Raw genomic sequence first — 16,732 nt, 5'->3', positions numbered from 1 at the left:
TACAACACACACACACACACACCTTGTCCTTGTCCAAACTCTCGTATAGTTTCTGTGTGTGATTCTAGCTGATGACCAAACACCCAGGTAAGCGTCTGGGCTGCGGTCCAGAGGGCGAGAGAGACATCAAGGAGCACGCCTTCTTCCGTTATATAGACTGGGAAAAACTGGAGAATAAAGAGGTCCAGCCGCCTTTCAAACCTAAAGCTGTGAGTATATTTATACACACACACACACACATATATACCTGCCAAATATTACCAGAACTTCACAGATTGCCCTAAAGACTTGACTCTCAATGCACTTAGTGAAACTTTCAAGGTAAGTCGTAGAAACGATTAGCTCGCTCATCCCCCGAACCCAACCATCACCTGCCATTGGTCACTACTCTGACAAATGCTGAGCTGAGATTTGTGAGTGTAGTCACCAATGATGAAGCTGAGATATCACTGGCTCACATATGGACCAATGGAAATCCACAGTCTCGGCTGTGAGCGATTTGATTGGTTAATGCCATGTTTTAGTTGTATTTCTCTTTTTTCTCTTTGTCGTTTGTTGTTGTCCTTTTTTTCTCTCCATCCCAAATCGAACTCACTCCATCCCCCGCATCTCTCTCTCCATCTCTGTCTCTCTCTCCCTCCTCTCCTCTCCACGGCAGTGTGGGCGTGACGCAGAGAACTTTGATCGCTTTTTCACGCGCCACCCCCCAGAGCTGACCCCCCCAGATCAGGAGCTTATAGCCAACCTGGACCAGGAAGAATTCCAAGGCTTCTCATTTGTTAACCCTGAGTACCCTCACTCAACCCAGTGACCATGCCACATCTCTCTGAGCTGCACTAGTAATCCCCTACACCTCAGAAACATACACAACAAATAGAGTAAATGTGAAAACAAATCTGCATAAATCCATACGCAGGCTGCGTTCAGCAGGGTGAAACCTTGAAGACATAGTTTGGCATTTGTGAACTACACTTTATTGCTGTCCTTGCCGAAGTGAGTAGGTTGATATCAGTCTCACTTTGGAGCGTTAAGTTTGGAGCTAGAGTCTGGGAGCGGTTATCATGGTTTTGCATAACAGGAACAGGCACAGGAAAACTTCGCACTCCAAAATATGCTTACTAGTTTGCGTGTCTCGTTTGTTCGTCCATCCATCATCTACGACTCTTATCCTTTGAGGTTTGCAGTGGGCGCTGGACCCAATCCCAGCTGACACTGGGCGAGATGTGGGGCTCCACCCTGAACAGTTTGCCATTGATCCACAGGGCTAAACTATAATTCACAACTACATTTACACATATGGACAATTTAGAGTCTCATATTAACCTAACCCCAACTCTGCGTATCTTTAGACGGTGGGAGAAACATTTATGGGGGTTTGACTGGTGTTCCTCGAATTCCATTGTTTTGCTGCGCCCTCTTCTTCTGTGGTAGTTTAATGGCACTGAACTTAAAATGAGCACCAAAACATTTTTATCTTGACGAGCCAACTTCCATTTGTTCAATAGTGGTGGATGCTAGTCAGCTTTTACTGTCGCTAATCAAAATTAGCTCTGCATTTGGATTGCTGTTCTATATTTGTCCCTGTGCAGAATTTACACATATGAGATAAAACATCTTGATTAGTAAACTCTACTTTTGACAGCCGTATTTTAACAGAGAACCAAGTTTGTTGTTTTTCTTGGCTTTAAATCTTTATGCAAACCTCGGTTAACCCTCCTGACTTCAGCTCTTTACAGACGTAAAAGTGTTATTGATACTGTCATCTAAATCTAAGAAAGAAATCAAATCATTCCTCCAAAATGCCAAACTATTCATTAAACCATGGAAATGCAGACAGGTGCTCAATGCAAACAATCAGGAGAAATGATCATGTGTGAAGTTGCCAGTAGGAGACCAGTCTTGTTTTGGTTGGTTAAACATGTCGTCATGTTACAATGCTGCTCTCATATCAGCTCTGGCTGCGCATCTGTCTCTAGTGCAGAAGTGTTGCTCGCCCCGGCTGCTCAGACCGGCAGGTTCAGGTCGGAGTCCGACATCGGGGCTGACCTGAACCTGCCCCGTCTCTCCGTAACTGCACATCAACACCGACAACCTATCAGTAACATTGACGAGTGTACTATGACCACATATTGGTAATATTCCTACAGTGTAAGTGAAAACTGACCAGTTGCTTTGTCTAAGATCGTTTGAGAATCAGTGTCCTAACGTCTACTTTATTTTTGTCTTTTGGACCAAATCTTCACTCTTCGATCCGTCAGTGTTGTGGTGAGCTTATCTCGAAATTCTTGCTGATTTCATTTTAAACCAGTCGAAAGGATCTAAGTCTTTCTACGCACAAGAGTGCAAGTATGCGTCGAGTTAGAGAGTCATTACTTTTCTACTGATCCATTACTGAAAACATTCACCACATTACACTGTGTTTTTAATGACAGACGACATATCTCTCAGCTTGTAAACCACCATTTTTTGGAGAATTTCACATATGACGAAGCTCCGTAGGGACGTGTAGAGCTGATATAGATATAGAAACAGGATGTCCAAAAGTGCCAAAAGATAGAAAAGGTAATGTGGTGGTGGTGTGGGAATTTCTTTTTGTCCTCTACAACTGTGATGAAGGGCAGCCATCTTGTGCCATTTTGCAGTACATGTATAATTATTAGAATATTAGAATATGCATTATAGCTGTATGTGTTTTCTCAAACAATACAATACCCTTGGAGAATCATTTTCATATATGAAATGAATTGTCTGAGAAGATGAGTATTTTATTGTGAGTCAGGTTGTATTTTCTTTTTTTGTAACTGTGAAATGATGCAAGGTAGTAATGTGTCAAATCTTGTTGTTTGAGCTCGTATCAAAAAGGGAGGTGGTAGCATGTGGATATCCAAGATTACTGTTGTATAAAGACGGTTCTGCCAGACGAAAGAAGTGAGCGCTTATTTTGATGATGATGAATGAACGATGGCAAAACGAGAGATATAACAGAATAAAAATATTTACTGTGTTCTATATCGAAGGGAGATTTGGATCAATTGTTCTGGATGAGAGAGATGCTTTTGTGGATTGTGTAATTGTCCTGTATGACTGAAACTGATAATATACTCACTGGTGCCTACCAGACTACATATGCTGTGTCCGCTTTGTTACTGTCACTACACCCAAAATAAAGAAACTGCATTTACCTACATTTATTTGGTTGCTCGTTGAGCGTTCAGTGAGAAAATGAATGTATTATAAATGTTTTTATATCGTTAATCTAACTTAGCATAAACACACACACGCCTCAAACGCAAAACTGAGCTGAATTAGTGGTGAGTACTGGGACCAGTGGTAGAGCTGGAAAGTTTGCAGCCCCTCCTCATTTCGGCCTGAAGCCCCTGTGATGAGACAGAAGGAGGAGGTAGGAAACAAAACGCTTTGTGTGATGTGTGTGATGTGTGTGATGTGTGTGATACATGTGTCTTGCCCGGGGCTCACTGCTTCACTTCCCTGTGTGAAATCCTTTCCGGTTGTGGTCTGGTGTGCAGCTGGTCTGTTTTTATCGACCCTCGTCTGTTCTGTACCAGAACGTTTCCTCTCTCTGGCTTCAGAAGTTCGTCTCGGATCTTTCTGCATCTGTGCTGTTGATATGTTTCGGGTGGGTCTCTTCCATTTTTTTTTTTTGACTGTCGCTGGGGTTGTCGGCCTGGTGTGTTTGTTCTTTGTCAACTTGCAGTCTTGTATGGAATCAGTGTGTTTTGCTGAGTCTCGACTTATTGTGGTGCCTCCATTAACAGATGATCAGAGGTGTGGACTGACGGGACGGTGACTTCACAAACACAAAAGACATTGACTCATGACCACTGGTGGACGTATCGATACCACTGTAAATATACTAGAAGTCAAATATCTGCCCTATGAATAGAAGTAAAAATATGATAGTCAAATCTGGAAAATGTTCTTAAAGTATTAAAAGTAAAAGTATTCATTGCAGTAAAATGACGCCTGCCACTGTGTTACATTATATCATGGGATCATAACTCACATGGATTATTTATTGTTGGTTTAAACTCATCTAAATAGGTTGCACGATTACTTTCATCAGCTGATTGGTTACGTAATGATTATTAGAATAGTTGCCAATTTTGTGGCCAATGGTTGTACTTTTATTCACTGTTTCTTATTGTCTATGTTTTCTAGTCTTAATCCTAATCTGTAAAATAATTTAAAGCTAAGGCTGAATGATATCTGGAGTAAACAGAACGATATTTTCTATGGATAATGCCTCAGAGTAGAAATTTTAAGTGTAATGAAAAGTCAAAGCATTGCAGTTTCTCACTATAATTTTAGGCTATATGGCCCGGCCTTAATTTTAAAATACATTTAATATTTCTGTAAATGTAATATACTTACTCTCACTCTTACTGTATAAATCCTGTGAAAGCAGTCTAAACTGTTGAAGCTTGATGATCTGACTGAGAATACTGGTTTTCAGGGCTTAAATCATATTCAGTTTGAAGAAATAACAATTTCTTTAGGCTTTGAAACAAACCTTTGGACTTTGGACAGACTTGAGACTTGTGTTTTACAAAATACTAACTTTGTCCCCCTCTGCCGATGACCAAAAGTGTGTATTTGTTTGCTGAAACCCTCAACCTCCCTCGCTTCCTCCTCTATTCTTCATCTTTGTGCTTCCACGCCACTCGTCCTTCCTGCTCGTTGTCAACCTCGTCCTTAAACGCTCTACAAATTCACTTGAACCGTATTTATAACTCATTGTCCCCTCCCTCTCTTCTCTCCACGGCAGAAATCTCGCTCCGACGTCGGAAACTTCGACAAGGAGTTCACAAAGATGGCGGTGGAGCTGACGCCCACAGACAAGCTCTTCATCATGAACCTGGACCAGAACGAGTTTCAAGGCTTCTCCTACACCAACCCCGAATTTATTATACAAGTCTGACGGGTTCTTCCTGATTAGACGCAGACTAAGACTTTTCTCCGATCCGTGCAGCTCAGTTACATTTAACCGAAGAGTTGTCGAGCATCTCCGGCTGGACTCAAACCCCTCAAACATATAAAAACACACGGCAGCATCTAAACTGGGCAATAACGTTTAACAATCACGCTGGCTACATAATCACTTCTACAAGCAGCGGGATAAAATGTTTTTATCTGCTGGTTGTTCACGGTGGGACTGACTTTGTCCACCACATGGTAACAGTGGTCACAGACCTGAACACTCTAGGCTTGTGTAGTATTCATGGGACCTCGTGGTGAACACGTCGATACAGTGGCTGACGAGCAGCAGTCACAGTGATGGTGTAACTGTGTGTATGTGCGCTATCGATCGACAGCAGCGCGTCTTTGTTTACTTGATTTCCCTCTCTTCAGCCTGTAAAAGTTGCGTCATGAACATTCCATGATCAATATGTCATGTATGTGCTCAAACACACACACACACACACACGTGTCTTTGCAGGCTGCAGTTTGGAGGGAAGGAAGGTTTTGAATTTTGAAAGTCCAAAGGCCCTGTTCTTCAAATGTGGTTTAAATAAATCAGGCTAAATTGATCCAGTTTATTCTCATCCAGCTAATTTGGTTCTTTGAAAGCGGTTTGAGGATCGATTGATTCATCTTTGTGCCGGCAGTCGGGCGAGTTTGGTCGCTGGGTTGGGAGATATTATACTTAACAGTTCTTTGATATAATGGCCAAACACACCTAGAGCTATGTTTTCTATTTTGTTGACTTGTGTACTTACATTATCCTAAATGTTTCCAACAATTTTTGAATGGAGTCATATCCCCTTTGCCCGTCTCTGCTATAATATTCGGGGCTGACGACGTACGACCAAGGAAGGAGCTGTTGTTTCCCTCCACAGCTTCAAAGAACCAAATAGAATATGCTAAATGTTTTTTCCATGTGCGAAGAACAGGGACCTAATTTATATCCTCGTGTCTAAGTTGGTCCTGAACTTAATCTTGAGCACGTCTCGTCTTCCGAATTGATGCAAAAAAACCAACAAAAAAAATGTCTCTGTCTCTTGCTTAATCTCTTTCTCTTTTCTCTATGGCACTGTGTATACAGTGGGTTAGTGCTGTGTAGGCCGATACAGTCTTTGTGGTGCAGCTCCTCTATGCATGCCATATCTGTTGGTACCGTAGTTCTTTAAGATTTGCGTTTCGATGACACCACTGGAGGAGAAAAACTCCCGGCGTCCTCAATTTTATCGATGCAAGTCAGTTTTGAAATATCCACGCTCAAACTCAGTTTTAGTTTCCACTCCGAATGCTGCGTGTGCCGTCTAATAATGTGGAAATGTGCGTGGCTGAACGAGTTTGCTTTACGAAGCACGGAGCAAAGACTGTTTGGCCGTCTGTGAAATGAACATATAAAGTAGATGTAATCATTCTGTATGACTTGTGTTTCAGTGTATGTGTAAATAGGAATGGGATGTAGAGATAGAAGTGGATTTCATGTTATGACACACTTCTTTACTCTTCCTCATCACAGCCACACCCCCCTTCATCTCTGCTCTTCACACCTGCCAGTGTCCCTTGCTGTCATTTTTTAAAACTTTGTTTCCCATTTTAATTCTGCTCCTCTTCCTCTTCTCCTTCCCGTTACCTCTTCATTTGATCTCTCGTTCTTTCGTTGTCCTTCTCTACTCTCCACTTTTCTCCAGCTGGCATTCACATCAGTATAGTTTTAGAGAGAAGGAACTGGGAAATGAGATCAGTAAAACAAGAGGGAGAAGGGGAAAACAGGGGAGAATAAAGTGTTTACTATGCAAAAGAAAGGAGGAGAAGAAGAGGAGAATGAGGGCAACTTTTATAAAGCAAGCCGAAGAAACAGTGTGACAGGACAGAATCATGTGTTGCATGCGCCGTCTTTACCTGCGCGTGAGAAACACCTCCTGTATAACACCAACATTAAAATGAATTGTCATGATATCATTTCAGTAACTCAGACTCCTGTTTCTTACTTTCAAGGCTTTTATATATACAGTATATATATATATATATATATATATATATATATATATATATACACACACACACACACACACACACACACACACACACACACACACCAACCAACCAACCAATCATTTAAAGGTACTTATACCACACTGTAAAGAAGCTTCAATACAATTAAAACTCACGAAAGATGTGAAAATGTATCATCAGGAAAACGTACTAGTAAAAGTACTTGGAGCAATAAAAAGACAGCTGTGTTCCCGTCAACCTCTGATGATGTCATCAGTGACCATCTCAAATGGTTGTGCCTCACTCAGTTCAGAGGATAAAAATATGGTTACTATAGTAACGGCACAGTTTAAGCTCGATGGAGGATTTTCTCCACAGCTGCTCATCCAGAAACGTGCTCAGTTATATTGATAGAATATCATTTGATTGTTGTGACTCATGCATCAACGTGTAAATGTGTTGTTATAGTTGTAAATTGAAGTTGGGCTCATTTCACCTGTTTTACACAAGAACCTAAAGATTATTTTCATCATGGATTAATCTTGAATTTATATTTTTAGCTTCTTGGTAAATCAATTAATTCTTTTTTGCTTTTGTAAAACCACCACAAGTACAACTTAACATTGCCCATTTATTAAAATGATCAAAATTAAGGTGTTATAGTTAGAAAAAAGGTATATAATATATATGAACTGTCTACTCTGGTAGTTTTGCTCTTCAGGGCAACAGAACTTTTAAAAAACAGGCAGCCATATATTTTTTCTTGCTTTGCTTCCTCACACATACCCACTTTATATTCAAAGCCTTAAATATTAAAAAGCTCATTAAGTTATTTCATTCAGATGCAGGGACCTCACTCCTTTCATATTTGCAGGTGGATGTAATCCTGATGAGGATATTAAAATGAAGAACATGCAATGAATAAACATCAGCCACAAAGCTCCTCAGAAATATTCCATTTTAATATTTATGGGTGTAAGTTATTTAACGTGTTCAAAATGCTCTAAACGTGTTAATAATTTACCAACCACATTTTCAAGTCGGAGCAAAATATTAAAAACACTAATGCTAAAATACTAAAGTTCCTGTCTTAAGCAGCAAATACATTATAAAATATAAACTTAAAATACAATTTAGAGGGAAATATTCCACTTCTACAACTGAGATAACAACAAGTCAGGAGATTTTGTTATATGTAGCTACACAAATGTTACTGTTACAATGTGATATGTATTTATTTAATTTGAAATACTGAAATATGAAAAATCGAAATAAGGGATCAAAATCCCTCAGTAGAGCATTTATTTCCACCAAGGCCCAACAATTTCCATAAATTCAATCAAGCTCCACTGAAGTGGAAATAAAAGTCAACCATCCACAACCAGTTCACCAACCTACTAATCAAACAGCTAATTAACCAACCAAACAACTAATTAACCACAGCCAACCGTAACAAACCAACCAACCCGCCCTAAGTTCCAACACAACTTGGTTATATGCCCGTGCTCATGGCCCACACTGGGTCAGGTATTATTATTAGTCAGTTGGTTGACTTTCAAGTAAAATTGTAAACTTTTACTTCTGTAAACATTTTGAATAAGTGTCTGTATGTGTCTGTTTAGTCGAATCTTCAGGTGTTTCTGTTTTTCTGGTCACTTCAGAACTTCTGTTCATCAGCAACACTCATCCAGCTGTAGGCTACACACAAACACACACACACACACACACGCACACACACACACACACACACACACACGCACACACACACACACACACACAGGGCGGGATCATCACTCAGTCAGAGAGTTGATCCACATTGAACTGGATGGTGTGGAGAGGAGCTCAGCTGCTGTTCGTTCTCTGTTGTCTCTAAACTTTTTGTTTTTGCAGGATGTTGCTTTTTCTCCACTTTTCGCTCCTCGGGTCGTTTCCTCTCTGATGTTTCCCTCTGTGATTTCTGACTCCTCAGCCTCATCCACTGATCCTCACATGGAAACATCCCGCAGCAGCTCTGCGCTTTTACGCACGAAGCTCCGAGGGGAAAATGACCCGTAACGAAACCTGCACAGTTTCCCACTTGATGCGAGTTTAGCGCATGTTGCAGAAGATGTGCACAGAGTTTGCTTCAGCTGCAGCAGAGTGGATCCTCACAGATATAAGACACCGGGGGACAGTTTGCAGCAGTTTCTGAGCCCCGCTGCTCTGGAGGACTGTGTCCGACATGAGGCTGTGTAACCGGGGTGTGATGATGCTGCTGACCACAGCGGGGGCTTTCTGCGCCTTCAGCCTCATGACCATCGCAGTGGGCACGGACTACTGGCTCTACTCCCGCGGGATGTGTCGCTCCAAGAGCCAGAACGACAACGAGACCGTCCGCAAGAACGAGGAGGTCCTGACGCACTCCGGCCTGTGGAGGACCTGCTGCACTGAGGGTAGATACACACCGTTCCTATGGGGGAGATACTAGTCTACTAGGTTATATATCATATCAATATTAATGTCATGTATCTAAGAGGAAGCTATATCAAAAGATAATGAAATACTTGTACAGTTACAATGTGTTCCAGCAGCACACTCACAAAATCGACATCAGTGATTGTTGAACAGGCGATACAAATGCAAGGAAACAATACTCCAGTACAAGTACACTTAAGTAAGTAATTATACACAAGTAGGCTACATGTAGTGGTTATTTGCAAAATGTACTTAAAGTTTCAAAAGTTTTGATGGAGAAAAACAGATACTGTCACAATGATATCAGTGCATTACTTTCATTGCATTTTGCAGTTGCTGTTGTATAAGAATTACTTTATCAATAGCAACAGGTCATATTTTAAAAATCAATCAATCAAATGATATTCATTTAGCCCATATTCACAATATCATTCACAAAATCACCAGACTGATAGAGATAGTGTTGGTTTTACAAGTACAATCCCAGATGAACTAAAATGTTAAAGAAATTAACAAACATTTATCATTTATCAAAAGTAAAAGAACATTTAATCCAACGATGCATTTCAGAAACAGATTTTCAAAGTGTGTCACAAGTGCAAATAAAGTATAGTGGAGCTGACTCATTATCATGTCATGCAACAACTAAATGATAATAATGACACGAAGCTGCAAGTGCAGAGTTCTCCTGGTTTCACACGTGACCTCATCTGTCGTCACAATAACTTGAAAAACACTGAAGTGCCTCTGAGTCACTGTGCTTCTCTCTCTGACCTGTTCACTGTGGCCGAGTTGTAACTGCTGAATTAGTCATGTTTCGGTAACCATGGCGACTGAGTCAAATCATCAATACTGTTCAATCGGCGCTGCACATAGGAACAAATTTATCAATAAATCCCTGTGTGTGACCATGTTGGAAGGCACCACAGGGTCAAAGGTTACAGAGAGCAGGAAACACCAGTGCTGACAGAAGGATATTCAACTTTAAAATACATCAGAACCTTTACATGAATAGTGACATGATGTTATATATATATATATATATATATATATATATATATATATATATATACATGAATATATACATGAATATATACATATATATATATAACTATGTCATGTATAATATATGTCATGTTATTTAATTTCTTTGTGTTTTCTGCAGGGACGTTTCGGGGTGTTTGCAAAGACATTGATCACTTCGCTGAAGACGCAGACTATCAGCAGGATGCTGCAGAATATTTACTACGTGAGTAACACATGCACACAAAGCTGTTAAATCGCTACCACAGACCCCTACCCACACGCAAATAGTGTATGTGCCCTTCACGAGACCTCGGGCAACCGACAACCACACAGCATAAATCACTTAGAAACTCTTTTCCTTATTTTGACATGTTGAATTGCTGCCATTTTACATCTTTGTAGTGCTGTACATCTTCAGGAGGTTACGTGAGTGGACATTAAATCTTGTACAGAGCCACACGCCACCACGCAAACCTGCAGTGAAGAATATCCTGTCATTGATGAAGTCATCAGTGTTCAAACCCCCGGACAGGTTCTGATTCAATGCCTGTGAGCGACAGCATGTTCAGTTGTTGCTGCGTCATCCTGTTGTTTAGATCATTTTCATTCTGGGATATTTGCAGGAACAGACCACGTCGGTCAAATACAGACACACGCACTGTTTGCAAGATGTGGTAATCTGTCACAGAAATATGATACATATTTGAAATTACATTTAAATGATTCTCACTTAGAAGCAATGTATCCTTTATTGGTATTTGTTCTTGTTGATTATTGAGTTGTTCCAAGTTCCAACTTGTTGCTGTCTTTAAAAGTGGTGCAAATATTTAGAGAAGCAAGCGAACACTGGCATCATAGGTTTCCAGTTAAACTGTCTGGTTACTATAAAGTAATCCACACCTCCCACTCATTGTCTCAAAATCCAGAGTTTACAGTGGCCCTGGTAATAAACAACTTGAACGGACCTCATTTCATTATCCTCTCTCCTCTCCAGGAGCCGTCCGAGCCTCCAGCCTCTTCCCCATCCTCAGCGTGGGATTGTTATTTCTCGGAGGCGTGTGTGTAGCTGCCAGTGAGTTCTACAAGTCGCGCTACAACGTTATCCTCAGTGCGGGTATTCTCTTTGTCTCTGCAGGTCAGAAACAAATGCTCACAAGAAAACACTTGTTACGTTCATCATTGCTTTGGTTGTATTTGTGACGACAAAGACCTTGTTGGGAGGAGAGGGTGTGGATGGATGAGCTGACAAAACCCAGGGCTTTCACACCAGAAACCACAGTTCCCTTAACATTTAAAACTAAAACTTGACCTTTGACCTATAGCATTATACCATTAATACGCTCCTATGGGTTAAAAGCACCTGTTTTTCATCAGCATCTGTGTGACCCAGGATGATGTGTGAACTTCTGAAATGCACGATGACAAAATTTAGCAGGAGGAGAATGAGTCTTACTTTACTTTTAATGTCTGCATTGTCTTATTATCAGCTTGTCAGTCTTTGACTTATGTTGATGTGACCCTCCCTCTGAACTCTTGTAGGTCTCAGTAACATCATCGGCATCATCGTGTACATATCGGCCAACTCAGGTGACCCCAGCCAGAGCGACAACAAGAAGAGCTACTCGTACGGCTGGTCATTTTACTTTGGTGCTCTGTCCTTCGTGCTGGCAGAGATGGTGGGCGTCCTGGCAGTGCACGTGTTCATAGAGAAACACAGGCAGCTGCGCACGAAAGGCCGGCCTTCCCTCATAAAGCCTCCAATCTCCCGCAGCTCATCCTACTACCGCAACCGATTCTACCAGAACCGCTCCCGCCGATATAGCTACAGGAGCAACCACAGTGCAGCGGACTCGACCACGCAGTCCTTCAGAGCTTCCATGATGCAAGAGCGAGAGCCGTCCCTCTCCGCTGAATCCAAAGTTGCCGGCATGACAGGGTTGGCAACACCAGTGACGATGGACTCAGAATTCCTGCTCTACACGCTTACCTCGTCGCTCAAAGACGGAAAGGTCGACATGGCTGTGGAGGATTTGAACAATGCAGCTGCTCACAACAACACAGAGATGCTGCCTGGAAACTGTGCTGCCAACAGAAGGACCACGCCTGTGTGAGCAGACTTTAACTGCAGGAGCGAGATGTACAGTGATGAAACACAAGAGGAACTTAAATGAGAGGAGAAATCCTCACTTCTTAGGTAAAGCAAGAAGAAAGACTTTGGATATCAAAGTGTGCTTCGACTAATCTGTTTATATTGTTTTTTGATTGATTGTTTGGTCTACAAAATGTCAAAGAACTGTTGAAACGATTTACCAGAGCTCAACGTGACGTCTGTCAACAGGGCAAAACTCCAAGGAGAGTCCGTTTTTACAATTTTATAAAATAAATAATTCAGCTAATTCTTGTGATTGGAATGCTGGAGTCAGAGAATGATTATTAAACTAGAATGGGACTCAGTAAAGCACAAACCTTAGCCAAGGCCCAACAGCGGCTGCCAGCTGCACCAAATTTCACACACTCAAAGATATCAGTCCCCTCAATGTGCCTGGTACTTTCATCAAGAGCCATGAAAATTACAAAAAAAACCCATCCTATCTAACAATGTTAAAGACAGTGGGAAAATAATCCTGGATCTGCCCCAAAATGAATGGATTCACTGACCCATTCTGCATCCTATCACCAAGTTTTGTAGAAATCCGTTAAGTAGTTTTTGTGTAAACCTGAAAAACAAACCAACAAACACAACGAGTCAATCATCAAAGTAGTTGCTGATTTTTAGTCGTCAGTTAACTGATAGTTTCAGCTCATTTACTGTTGACGTGCTCAGAGAAAAAGAGATGGAGAAAACATGAAGTTTTGACAAACCTTTGTTTCTACATCTGTAGTGTGTGTGAATGAATGTGCATTGTAAAATAAATCTGTGTGTGTGAGACACGATCACACAGAGAGAGACAGGAAGGAGCAGCAACCACAAAAATAAGAATACACCGAAAATAAACATACGCACATGGGAGTGACGTAACTGTCCTGTTCCTGTCCTGCTTTTGTGGACCCAGGCTCAAAATCGAACCCCCATTAAAAGCATTAAAACTCTCTCTATCTGTCTCTCACTGTGCCTGTTTGCGTGTCTGTGTGTTTTTTCGTGAGCATCTTTGCCTGCAGAAGGTTGTTCCCCTGTGGTTGTGCCATCAAGTCTCTGTTTACATCAAATAAAGCTGAATAATCAACAGAATCTCTCACAATGTGCTTAAGACGGAGACACAGGTTCGAGGTGTTGTGTTGTTTTTCTGTTGTGTCGCAGAGGGCTCCTCTCTGGTGTCTGTGTGAGGAGGGAACTTGCAGCTATTGAGGTGGGCACACGATAAAATGTGTGAACCAAGTACAAACATATAAACAGAGGCACAAACACTTTATCAAAAAATAATGGACTCCCCTGAACTGCCTTAGTGTGTGTGAACATGCATGAGCAAGCTGTATTAGTGACGATGGCAGCAGAACAGCAGGCGGACTGAGAAACCTGATGTGTTGCCATGGCAGCAGCATTATTCAGACGAACATTGTCTGTTGGATTCTGATCTAGTGACAGGGGGGGTCATGGTGCATCGTCATGATGGGTGCACTGCCTGTTCTAAAGCTGCCTGTTTATAATGGGCTGTTTGTTTGGTCTGTGGTGAAGCTTATTGCAGCTTTTCTCCATGAAACGGTAAAAGTGACCTGCAGGAACCGAGCCACAGCAAATAAAGACCAGCTGCTGGATTCGATGCACAGAATCCTGAAGCTGCTCCCCCACGGCTGCACAAAGATCTGTTCACCTGTTTGTTCAAAGTTCAGGTGTTGCAGAACAAAGTCATTGATGAGTGAGATGTTTATTCATGTGTCCAAACTGCACAAAATATGACACATCATTTCCCTGGACCCGTAACAACACACAAGCCAAGTATGAAGCTGATAAACTGAGGGGATGAACAATCAGCAACAAAACTCCAACTGTGGTATTCAAAGGATGATTGGTTGATATCAAGATGCCAGAAAAAAATATTCCCCACACCATCAACGCCACCCGGGACTGATGACACCACATTCTGAACTATTATTCCCCCGGGAGAAATCATGATTCATTCGATGAGGATACGCTTTCTAGTCTTTTGAAAGGAGTGGAACCCGGTGTAGTCTTTTGCTGTTGTAGCCCAACTTCCTCATGGTTTGACAGGTCTATGATGCTTTGCTGCTCCTCAGAGGAGTAAAGTCTGGTTATCTGAGTCACCACAGCTGTCCTGTCATCACGTCTGGCCTAGAACCCCCATCAACAGAACTACGGCTCAATTGATATTTTGTTTCGTTCCATTCTGAATTAAAACTCCAGAGACTGTTGGTTGTAAAAATCCCGGGAGATCAGCTGTTTTATTCAGAAACACTTAATGCAGCCTGTGTTGTACCAACAATCACAGCACAGTGACAGTCAGGGACATCACATTTTCTCCCGTTCTCAAAAAAAAGGAAGGGGAGGGCTTCAAACTCACGGGTCAGAAAAGACAGGAGCCTAAAAGCAGTGTACAAGATGTTCAAACTCTGTGATCAGGTACATTTACAATGTTTATTGTTGGCAGGGTGTTTACATAATGGATCACATGATTTAAAGCAGAGAGACTTTAACCTTTGGTCTTATCACAGAACTCTTCATGGTAAAACTCTGGCAGCGGTGGGATTCGAACCCACGCCTCCGAAGAGACTGGAGCCTTAATCCAGCGCCTTGGACCGCTCGGCCACGCTACCCTGCATCACAAAATATAAGGCGTCTGTTTACAAACAATCAGTGAATATATATATAGCTGCTATGACTATATCTATATCTATCAAATAGTAATGTCTACTTGGCATTTGCTAAGTCAGAATATGTTGGTATGTGGCTGATGTCCAGAGGTTTGTTGACTCAATGGACAATACGTTTTATCTAAGAGGAACAAACAACGGCTGCACATGTGGTTGATTTACATTTTTCACCTTTACATCACTGTACGGGGTCACACAAGCTGACAGGTTGTATACGGCTCAGACCTTGGCCTCATAGTATTTATTGTAAGTAGCTGTGTACTTTGTGTATTCTCAGCACTTTCTTCAATCACATTGATAATCATGAGACAGTATCTCAAACTGAAGGACTCTGGTCTTGTATCAGACCCCCTCAAGGTAAAACCATGGCAGCGGTGGGATTCGAACCCACGCCTCCGAAGAGACTGGAGCCTTAATCCAGCGCCTTGGACCGCTCGGCCACGCTACCTTATGTCCATTATAAATTACTTCCTTTTAAAAACAATCTGTGAATATATATAAAGGCTATGAATTATATTTATAGAATATTTATGTACTTTGGATTTGCCAAGAGAGATCGGAGCCTTGATCCAGCCCCTTGGACCACTCAGCCATGCTACCCCATATCATCTAATAAATGTATTCCCATACACCCAGTCTATGTGGAGTGTTAATCCAATTTACTGTAATATTGAACAGACATTATGAGACATGTTTGCTATGCTGGGCACATTTCAACCAGTGTACATATGACACATTTGAAATGTCAATTGATCCAAATGACTGAATTTTGACTTAACCCATTATGTTACTTCCAAACAACTCCTTGTCATATGATCCCTCCATGCAGAGTCCATGTAAGTAATCCTGCACCCTCAAAACTCTGTAATACCCACCTGCACCTGTTGGCATAGGATTTGCAACCTGACATCAGGCAGATCTCTGTGCCTTGAATATGAACATCTTCACCTCTTCACTCTATAACAGTATTTGAAGTTAAAGGACTTTAGATCTCATCTCAAAACTCTGGCAGCGGTGGGATTTGAACCCACGCCTCCGAAGAGACTGGAGCCTTAATCCAGCGCCTTAGACCGCTCGGCCACGCTACCCTATTCAAATATAAAAAAGACGTCTGATTACAAACAATCAGTGAATAGAAATAGGATATGAGGCATGTGTCCTTATGTGGCTGATGTTCAGAGGTTTGTAGCTACCGATGAAAACCGTCTGGAACCGTTAGTCCAAACTATAGATAAATAAAAAACCTGATAAATTGCAACATGATACCTTCAAACAACCAAAGAGTTAAATCTACACAGTCACTGTCACAACAAGATGGTTAGGGTTATGTACCTTGTGAGCCTGAACTTACCATAATGCTAACAAAAGAACCAAAATTACAAAGAATGAGAACAACTTTTAGAATAGTGTAGAATTCAGTGACATTTAGTGAAGTGACATGTTGCAGCTGAACACCCCT

General features: G+C 41.5%; 2 protein-coding genes and 3 non-coding genes across 11 annotated transcripts in view; 2 read left to right on the top strand and 3 right to left on the bottom strand.

The window, feature by feature from the left end:
- Positions 1 to 6,942, top strand: part of LOC109638270 (protein kinase C beta type) — a 28,507-nt gene extending 21,565 nt beyond the window's left edge. The window contains exons 16-17 of one of the 5 annotated variants that reach the window (XR_002203316.2): positions 50 to 209; positions 659 to 3,127. Coding sequence is in view for 2 of the 5 variants with exons in the window: in XM_020101174.2 (XP_019956733.1) it covers positions 69 to 209; positions 4,787 to 4,939 (294 nt within the window). In the remaining 3 variants the exon portion in view is untranslated. Of the gene's footprint in view, positions 1 to 49; positions 210 to 658; positions 3,128 to 4,786 lie in introns of those variants that run through there. The other 4 variants (XR_011243760.1, XM_020101174.2, XM_020101173.2 and 1 more) reach the window with 4 other exon arrangements.
- A 132-nt stretch (positions 6,943 to 7,074) lies between these two features.
- Positions 7,075 to 13,672, top strand: LOC109638259 (voltage-dependent calcium channel gamma-3 subunit-like). Of its 3 annotated transcripts, XM_069529783.1 has the most exons (5): positions 7,075 to 7,794; positions 8,166 to 9,398; positions 10,586 to 10,669; positions 11,441 to 11,581; positions 11,986 to 13,672. In XM_069529783.1, the coding sequence occupies exons 2-5, from the start codon at positions 9,188 to 9,190 to the stop codon at positions 12,555 to 12,557; spliced, it is 1,008 nt and encodes a 335-aa protein (XP_069385884.1). In that variant the 5' UTR covers positions 7,075 to 7,794; positions 8,166 to 9,187; the 3' UTR covers positions 12,558 to 13,672. The 3 variants fall into 3 exon arrangements, with proteins under 3 accessions (XP_069385884.1, XP_019956721.1, XP_069385885.1); XM_020101162.2 differs by having other exon boundaries at positions 7,770 to 9,398; XM_069529784.1 differs by lacking the exons at positions 7,075 to 7,794; positions 11,441 to 11,581 and having other exon boundaries at positions 9,054 to 9,398.
- A 1,462-nt stretch (positions 13,673 to 15,134) lies between these two features.
- trnal-aag (transfer RNA leucine (anticodon AAG)) lies at positions 15,135 to 15,216 on the bottom strand. Its single transcript has one exon. It is a non-coding gene; the product is annotated as a tRNA-Leu (tRNA).
- Positions 15,217 to 15,639: 423 nt separating this feature from the next.
- Positions 15,640 to 15,721, bottom strand: trnal-aag (transfer RNA leucine (anticodon AAG)). Its single transcript has one exon. It is a non-coding gene; the product is annotated as a tRNA-Leu (tRNA).
- A 558-nt stretch (positions 15,722 to 16,279) lies between these two features.
- Positions 16,280 to 16,361, bottom strand: trnal-aag (transfer RNA leucine (anticodon AAG)). The gene has a single exon. It is a non-coding gene; the product is annotated as a tRNA-Leu (tRNA).
- Between the last annotated feature and the right edge of the window lie 371 nt (positions 16,362 to 16,732).

This window comes from Paralichthys olivaceus, chromosome 8 (assembly GCF_024713975.1).
Source record: "Paralichthys olivaceus isolate ysfri-2021 chromosome 8, ASM2471397v2, whole genome shotgun sequence".
NCBI lineage: Eukaryota > Metazoa > Chordata > Actinopteri > Pleuronectiformes > Paralichthyidae > Paralichthys > Paralichthys olivaceus.
Note: the sequence above shows the minus strand (reverse complement) of the source record. Positions and strands in the feature narration are given on the sequence as shown.